Genomic DNA, 10,000 nt, shown 5'->3' with positions numbered 1-10,000 from the left:
GATCGCTCTTTTCACGTGTTATAAGTGTCCCTCCCGTTATAAGTATCTCTTCGGTCCCCTTCTATTGCATTTTATAAGTACCCCTTCTGTTCCATGTTAAACGTATCCCTTGTGTTCCACGTATTAAGTGCCCCTTCTGCCCATGCCATAAGCATCTTCTGAGCGTCCCCAGAGGGTATCCGAGGAGCCGCTGAAGGATTCGGACGTTCCTCCCGCAGGTGCTGGCGGTGGCGATGGTGCACGTCGCGTCTGCCGGCGGAAGCTACGGCGGCGGGTTCGGCGGAGGCTTCGGAGGAGGATCGTTCGCTCGCCCTTCTGTCGGATTCGCTCGCCCTTCTGTGGGCTTCGGAGGAGGATCGTTCGCGCGCCCTTCCGTTGGTTTCGGAGGAGGATCGTTCGCGCGCCCTTCCGTCGGTTTCGGAGGAGGATCGTTCGCGCGCCCTTCCGTTGGCTTCTCTCGTCCTTCCGTTGGATTCAGCAGCGCCTCCTTCGCGCGTCCTTCCGTGGGCTTCGGCGGGAGCTCCTTCGGGGGTTCTGGTGGACTGGGACTCGGCGGCGCCTCCTTCGGACGCCCTTACTCGTACGGACGGTAGGCGGCCAGCGGCAGGGGAGGGGCGCACTGGAGAACCTGCACTCCCAACTTTTCCTAAAGGTATAGATTCACGCCGTATGGCATTTAATAAAGGACACCATATATACATCTTGTATTTATTTTGTGCATTCTGTGGGCTGCTAGCTAAACAAAGGTGAATTTGCTGAACAAAGTGTGCTCTTCTGAGGTGATATTATAATTCTAATCAATAGTCAATAGACTGCATCACATAAACACCCACGCCCACACATACGCCACATTTTTGAAGCGATCCCCGCCCACGTCGACAGTAGCAACTCCGCAGCCCCGAGATCGTCTGCCAGATTCTACAGCAATGCCTCTTTCTGTCTTTCTGACCTGTCACTCTTTTTCTTGAATATACTCGAAAATGACAGCGATTAATGACCCAATTTTACGGAGACGAACAGGATGTTGCAACTTCTCTCCTGCACCTTTGGCTCCGTTATACAAGCACGGGGGTCTTCAAACAAGCGCGTAAACAGCTCGGAATTACAGTGGTCTATGGTTTGACACGTTCAGTCGGGGACCAGAGAGTTAGGTTCGTAAACGAAGATTCGAATCCCTACGAACCTAAACAACAAGGGTCACACACTCACACACACACGCACACGCACACACACACACACACACACACACACACACACACACACACACACACCGCAATATATATATACACACACACAATATAAATGTATATATGTATATATATAGGTATATATATGTATATATATGTATTTATATATATATGTATATATATATATAGGTATACACACACACACACACACACACACACACATATATATATTGTCACGTAATGACAATATACCTTAACTATAATCAGCCTTGTTTCTAAAAAAATAACTAACAAACAACAAACTTAACGTACCACATGCAAAATAAGGGTAAACCTGTGTTAAAATGGTGATGGGTACGTAGGCACGGAAAACAAGCGTGTTTGCATAGCGAACAAGCATGACGTCACGGCAAAGGAGGCCTAAGTTGCGCAGCAAGCAGGTGAGGTGGTGAGGTGGCGAAGAAGGTGACGGCAGACGGGTGGTGAGCTCCACACGCTCCACACTACCTATACAAGGGCAGACCCAACCCTAACAGGATAAGGAGAGGTTCCTGTACCCCTCAGCAGCTGAATATATTATATACGCCCAATATTAAAAAAAAAAAAAAAAAAAAAAAAAAAAAAAACAGCCAAATAAACCTATTTCATATATTAATGCATTTATTTGTGCTCCCAAATTCCCATAAAGGCATAAGACAAGGCCGTCTCTTAAACAGAGCAAGAACGCGAGACATAACATATATATATATATATATATATATGTATGTATGTATGTATATATATACACACACACATATATACATATATAGGTGTGTGTGTGTATATATATACATATATATATATATATATGTATATATATGTATATCTTCTGGCTACGTGACCAGCGCCTGTCGATGGTGTTTAACATTCTCCCGTGAATGTCTACCTGTATTTTATCTAATACCCAACTACTTGTCCTGTGATCGGTACAGCTAATACGAAGTGAATATCTTTAACACCAGAATTCAAAAGCAATGGCAATCCTAATTTCGTATTTCTTTTGAATCGTCATAGTTGTTAGTAATAGTCGCTTCTAAGTAAATTAATTCATCGACATTCATCGTACTTCATCACTGAATTCACTAAATCTTGGAGTTCGTGAATAGATCCGATAGCCAGAACAACCTCACTTGCATATCTTAGGTTTGAGACATTTGTCTCCTATTTTGATAGTAGTTTCAATGCTCTATGTTACTTCAATCAAGTTTTCTCTGCATAGATATTGGATAAATGCGGTGAAAGAATACAACTTGTCTAACTCGTTGGCCTATGTTGAACTAATCTGTTATTCCTCATGATGTTCAGCTTGTTCTTCAGCAATTCCATCATCTATTCTTATTAGAGCAATTGTTCTGTTATTAAAGCATTCTAATGTCTCCTTTCTTTGTTATAGGAATAGAGATTGGTGTAACCCAGTCCTCGGGCCATTCATTCAGCCTCCAGATTGCAATAGAGAGTTTATGAAAGAAGTCAATGACACTTCCGGTACCCAACCTCGGCAGGAATGTGATCAAAGCCAGTTTTTTTTTCCATCCTTTAACCCTTGAATTGCTTTCAGGACTTCAGCGTATAACGGTGGCGGGTCCTTGTTTTCGCCGTTCAAAGAGTTGGAACATGGAACAAACATATTTTCATTTCAGTAAGGTTCCATCTTCGATATATATATATATATTCACACACACACACACACACACACACACATATATATATGTGTATGTATATATATAAATGTATATATGTATATGTATATGTATATATGTATATGTATATATGTATGTATATATGTATATGTATATATGTATATGTATATAGGTATATGTACATATGTATATGTGTATATGTATATGTGTATATGTATATGTATGTATGTATATGTATATTTGTATATATATATATATATATATATAAACACATATAAATGAATACATACGCATATACGTATATACAACACCAATGAAACAACAGCGACTATATTGAAGACTGAAGACCGAGAGGAGCTATTGCACACTCTAGCACCTTGCATGCCATCTCGATCTTTCCTGCGCACGAATACTTGAGTTATACCAGTGCCCCGTTTTCTGTTGCTCTCACAGTTTTGTTGCAGTAATTTTATCTACATTTTTATTTGTTCTTCATTCCCTTGGCTTATTCTGTTATCTTGAATATATATATATATATATATATATATAAATAAATAAAAACATATATATGTCTAAAAGGTATGGATGCGAATTAATATCTTTACAATACAAGAGATGTATTTGACCGGTATTTCTGACGAAGATAGAATCGAAACCGGTCAAATACATCTCTTGTATTGTGAAGATATTCATTCTCAATCATACCTTTTCTACATTTGAATGCGGGTCATATATATGTATATATATACATATATATACACATACATACATATATATATATATATATATATATACATATATACACACACACGTTATATATAACACATACACACAAACACACATACATATGAATATACCACTCGGCTGCGGTGGCCAAATGGCACATCAAAGATTGTAACGATAGCCTGTCGAGTCTCCGGCAGTCGCGTTGTTCACCTGAGTAAGTAACTCCACCTCATTTGCCAATTCCTCTGGGGAGGAATCATGGGTCAGCCTCCTTAGTATATAGCCTTAGTATATAGCCAACCACATGATGTCAAGGCGAAGTAGTTCGTCAAACACGGCATCGCTGATGAAAATAAGGTGTGTGTGTTTGTGTGTATACATACATACGAGGGGATTCAAAAAGTTTGTGGAGAAAGTCCATAACTACAAATCATATAGAAGGAATTTGATTTCAGTGCACCAGAACATGTTCAAACAAGACCCCTTAAAAGCATCGCCGCCAGGCCTGGACAAACATTAAATTCATGATGAAACTCGGTTGAGAGAATAGGCAAATCATTGACGCTCTGGAAGAAGATTATGATGACAATGCTCCACAGACACACAGATTCAGGTATCAATATATGTTTATCATACGAGTACATCCGAAACCTTATCTATTCATTTGCCAATCCCCGATTAGAGAATCCCAATCAGAGTGCCAACCCCACCTTCCACTTAATTTGTCCCCCCCCCCTTCTCCCCTTCCCACTGCTCCTAGACTCCCCTCCCTCCTCGTTCGCAACTCTCCCTCTCCTCCTCCTTGCTCCTTACCCCCTTCTCTCCTTCTCTTCAAGTTCATCGGGAAGATAAGGAGTGCTATATTGTATGGAAGCTCATGAAAAGCGAATTAGAATGAGCTTTTAGTCTGAGGAATTCCAGGAAAATTATGTAACATTGAGACTCTACCCATGAAATGAGACCACTGAAGGTAAAACGCAGCAGAAATGCAGGCATAATTTTTCATGTGGATGCCTCCCTAAAGGGTATAGTCTAGAATGAGAATACGAAAGGCGCTTGAAACTTGTACGAGCAGGAGCTAATGCACACTCCTCTTGCATCTTGCATGCCATCTCGATTTTCCCTCCGCATGACTTCTTGAGTTATCCCGGTGTCCCGTTTTCTGTTGCTCTCACAATTACGTTTCTCCCTTTCCTCTTAAGTTGCTGGGAACTTTAATCCTCATGTCTAATTGTTCTTCAATTTGTTGGCTTTTTTCTTGTCGTCTTTTGTTTTTGTTATCCTGCTGATAGTTTATTTTGCTTTCGTTATTAAGATGAAAATTCCTTTCGGCTTCTACTGACGTGACTCACTTTAGGCCTTGTTCCTGGATTTAATGGTCGGTCCTTCTCGGTTTCTTCAGCGGCTCATCTTTTCTGCGAGCCTTTTGTATTCTAGACCAAGAATCAATAAACATTTGATTCTATTAATCATATAATTTCTATATGTTTTGTATACCTGGTGTATACCTGTAGCCTCCTCTTTCTTTCTAATAGTAAGATGTTATTATGCACACACACACACACTATATATATACACATATACCTACCTACCTACATACATATATACATATATATATGTATATGCAAATGTATGTATGTATCTATATGCAAATGTATGTATGTATGATATATGCAAATGTATGTATGTATGTGCCTATGAATATATGCATCTGTATCTATAGCATATATTAAAATAAATATATAAACCTATTTACCTACAAGCATACATATACCTCACGTACAGACATATATATATATACATATATATAATCATATATAGCATATATGTATACTTATATGGGACATGTATATATATACATACATATATGTATATTTATGTGTGTGTGTTTGTTATGTATAATATATATCTAAAAGAGTATATACACACAGGTATATATGTATATGTTATGTATAATATATATGATATATATATGTATATAAGTTTATATATACACATATACTCCTATGCATATATATGAATATATATATTGTGTATATATAAATATATACATATGTATATATATGTTAATATATGTGTGTTTGTAACTATAAACATACATAGATACATGTCTATATATATGTATATATAAACGTTTTTATACACTCGTAAGTAAATGTAAATACATACATGGCATGAAAAAAAAACAATGCAAAAACTAGATTTATTATAAGTGAGGCTACAGTTTCGAAATCCACCTGGATTCAATCCTCAAATCTTCATGATGGAATCCAGGTGGATTTCCAAATTGTTGTCTCACTTTCAATAAATCTAGATTTTGCATTGTGGGTTTTTCTACCATAGTATCAACACGGAAGGGTGTTTTACCATTCATATACATACATGTATTCATACATATATGTGTATTGTTTAGATATGTGTGTTTATATGGGCGTGTGTGCGTATTATTGTACATAATGTCTGTCTAAATATTAAAATCATTATCATTAAGAAAAGCAAATGAATATCTTAAACACAGGGTCATCATCATGGAATATCATACAAGTACATCCGAAACTTTGTCAATTTATTTGCCAGTCGCCTGATTAGACAATCCAAGTCAGGAGTGCCATCGAGAGCCAGGGCATGCAAAAACACGCAAGTGAGTGTGCAAAGGTGTATTGTGTTCTGTTGACATTGCTGCAGAAGTGTGAATCGAATTTTGCTCGTGTTGTTTGCGTGAAGGTCCTCCGGTGTCCTGCGTTGTCTAACGGCCATACGTCTAGCCGTAGGATGGGCGGCCGTAGGATGGGCGGCCGAAGGATTGTTGTCCGAAGGATGGGCGGCTGAGGGATTGTTGTCCGAAGGATGGGCGTCCTCCGAATGAACCTCCAAGTGAACCTCCGCCGAGTGAACTTCCGCCGAATGAACCTCCGCCGAATGAACCTCCTCCGAAGGAACCTCCACCGAATCCGCCGTGTCCGCCTGAAGATCCACCAAATCCACCTGGACGCCCGAATCCGACTGAGCCTCCACAAATCCACCAGGACGCCCGAATCCTCCACTGAATCCACCCGGCCTTCCACCGCCGAAGCCACCGCCGTAGCCTCCGCCAGGAACAGGTTCGGGATCAGCCGTCACGACGCACGCCACCGCCATCACGGCTGCCACCTTCACCTGCAGGAGACGCAGATGGTAAGTGTGTGATTAAAACATTGATTTAATTAACGAAACACATAAGATGCATTAAGTTCTCAGGCCATTCCACGGTCTCTTCCCCATCAGCGTCCTTCACTTTCGGCTATATGAACCGCGAGTTTCGACTCTTGAACCGAAACGAAGGTCCCTGACAGGAGTGTGATTCGGATACAAGATTCGAAACTGACTGTTCACCGACGCATGGCTGACGGCTTATTGATGTCCCACGTGAAATAATACCGTAGATGTATCTATACAGCTCTTTATAGTATGTGATATGATATTCAAAGGAAAACAACTGTATTAACAACACTGAGCGAAGTTCCAGCCACAGATACAACACAATATAAGGGAAGAAAAACTCACGAATGTGCGAAGACCCATCATGTTGCGAGCGGTTGTTGTGTCTGTGAGACTGTAAGACGAACTGACGCACTTCCTCATCGCAGCAGCTTTTATAGCCGGTCTGAGTCTCCCTACCTTCCCCTTAATTTGTCCCCCCCCCTTCTCCCCTTCCCACTGCTCCTAGACTCCCCTTCCTCCTCGTTTATAACTCTCCCTCTCCTCCTCCTTGCTCCTTACCCCCTTCTCTCCTTCTCTTCAAGTTCATCGGGAAGATAAGGAGTGCTATATTGTATGGAAGCTCATGAAAAAGCGGAATTAGAATGGAGTTTTAGTCTGGAGGAAATATATATACATATATACATATATATGTATATATATGTATATATATGTATATATATGTATATATATGTATATATATGTATATATATGTATATATATGTATATATATGTATATATATGTATATATATGTATATATATGTATATATATGTATATATATGTATATATATGTATATATATGTATATATATGTATATATATGTATATATATGTATATATATGTATATATATGTATATATATGTATATATATGTATATATATGTATATATATGTATATATATGTATATATATGTATATATATGTATATATATGTATATATATGTATATATATGTATATATATGTATATATATGTATATATATGTATATATATGTATATATATGTATATATATGTATATATATGTATATATATGTATATATATGTATATATATGTATATATATGTATATATATGTATATATATGTATATATATGTATATATATGTATATATATGTATATATATGTATATATATGTATATATATGTATATATATGTATATATATGTATATATATGTATATATATGTATATATATGTATATATATGTATATATATGTATATATATGTATATATATGTATATATATGTATATATATGTATATATATGTATATATATGTATATATATGTATATATATGTATATATATGTATATATATGTATATATATGTATATATATGTATATATATGTATATATATGTATATATATGTATATATATGTATATATATGTATATATATGTATATATATGTATATATATGTATATATATGTATATATATGTATATATATGTATATATATGTATATATATGTATATATATGTATATATATGTATATATATGTATATATATGTATATATATGTATATATATGTATATATATGTATATATATGTATATATATGTATATATATGTATATATATGTATATATATGTATATATATGTATATATATGTATATATATGTATATATATGTATATATATGTATATATATGTATATATATGTATATATATGTATATATATGTATATATATGTATATATATGTATATATATGTATATATATGTATATATATGTATATATATGTATATATATGTATATATATGTATATATATGTATATATATGTATATATATGTATATATATGTATATATATGTATATATATGTATATATATGTATATATATGTATATATATGTATATATATGTATATATATGTATATATATGTATATATATGTATATATATGTATATATATGTATATATATGTATATATATGTATATATATGTATATATATGTATATATATGTATATATATGTATATATATGTATATATATGTATATATATGTATATATATGTATATATATGTATATATATGTATATATATGTATATATATGTATATATATGTATATATATGTATATATATGTATATATATGTATATATATGTATATATATGTATATATATGTATATATATGTATATATATGTATATATATGTATATATATGTATATATATGTATATATATGTATATATATGTATATATATGTATATATATGTATATATATGTATATATATGTATATATATGTATATATATGTATATATATGTATATATATGTATATATATGTATATATATGTATATATATGTATATATATGTATATATATGTATATATATGTATATATATGTATATATATGTATATATATGTATATATATGTATATATATGTATATATATGTATATATATGTATATATATGTATATATATGTATATATATGTATATATATGTATATATATGTATATATATGTATATATATGTATATATATGTATATATATGTATATATATGTATATATATGTATATATATGTATATATATGTATATATATGTATATATATGTATATATATGTATATATATGTATATATATGTATATATATGTATATATATGTATATATATGTATATATATGTATATATATGTATATATATGTATATATATGTATATATATGTATATATATGTATATATATGTATATATATGTATATATATGTATATATATGTATATATATGTATATATATGTATATATATGTATATATATGTATATATATGTATATATATACATATATACATATATACATATATACATATATACATATATACATATATACATATATACATATATACATATATACATATATATGTATGTATATGCAAACGTATGTATGTATGAATATGCAAATGTATGTATATATGTGCCTATAAATATATGCAGCTGTATCTATAGCATATATGCAAATAAATATATAAACATATATACCTACAAGCATACATATACTTCACATACACACACATATATATACATATATACATATATATGTATATATATGTATATATATGTATATATATGTATATATATGTATATATATGTATATATATATATATGTATATATATATATATGTATATATATATATATATATATATATATATATGTATATATATAGCATATATGTATACTTATATGGGAC

At 32.9% G+C, this 10,000-nt stretch overlaps 2 protein-coding genes across 2 annotated transcripts in view; one reads left to right on the top strand and one right to left on the bottom strand.

Moving 5' to 3' along the window:
• Positions 1-698, top strand: part of LOC125040295 (keratin, type II cytoskeletal 68 kDa, component IB-like) — a 784-nt gene extending 86 nt beyond the window's left edge. The window contains exon 2 of the mRNA XM_047634846.1: positions 219-698. Coding sequence (XP_047490802.1) covers positions 219-593 — 375 coding nt within the window. The 3' untranslated portion in view covers positions 594-698. The remainder of the gene's footprint in view (positions 1-218) is intronic.
• A 5,340-nt stretch (positions 699-6,038) lies between these two features.
• LOC125040685 lies at positions 6,039-7,187 on the bottom strand. Its single transcript, XM_047635373.1, has 3 exons — positions 7,136-7,187; positions 6,503-6,748; positions 6,039-6,460 (listed from the first exon to the last, which is right to left on the bottom strand). The coding sequence occupies exons 1-3, from the start codon at positions 7,154-7,156 to the stop codon at positions 6,119-6,121; spliced, it is 609 nt and encodes a 202-aa protein (XP_047491329.1). The 5' UTR covers positions 7,157-7,187; the 3' UTR covers positions 6,039-6,118.
• Positions 7,188-10,000: the final 2,813 nt, after the last annotated feature.

Source organism: Penaeus chinensis, chromosome 29, assembly GCF_019202785.1.
Source record: "Penaeus chinensis breed Huanghai No. 1 chromosome 29, ASM1920278v2, whole genome shotgun sequence".
Taxonomy (NCBI): domain Eukaryota; kingdom Metazoa; phylum Arthropoda; class Malacostraca; order Decapoda; family Penaeidae; genus Penaeus; species Penaeus chinensis.
The sequence above is the reverse complement of the archived record's forward strand: the minus strand, read 5'-3'. Positions and strand labels throughout refer to the sequence as shown.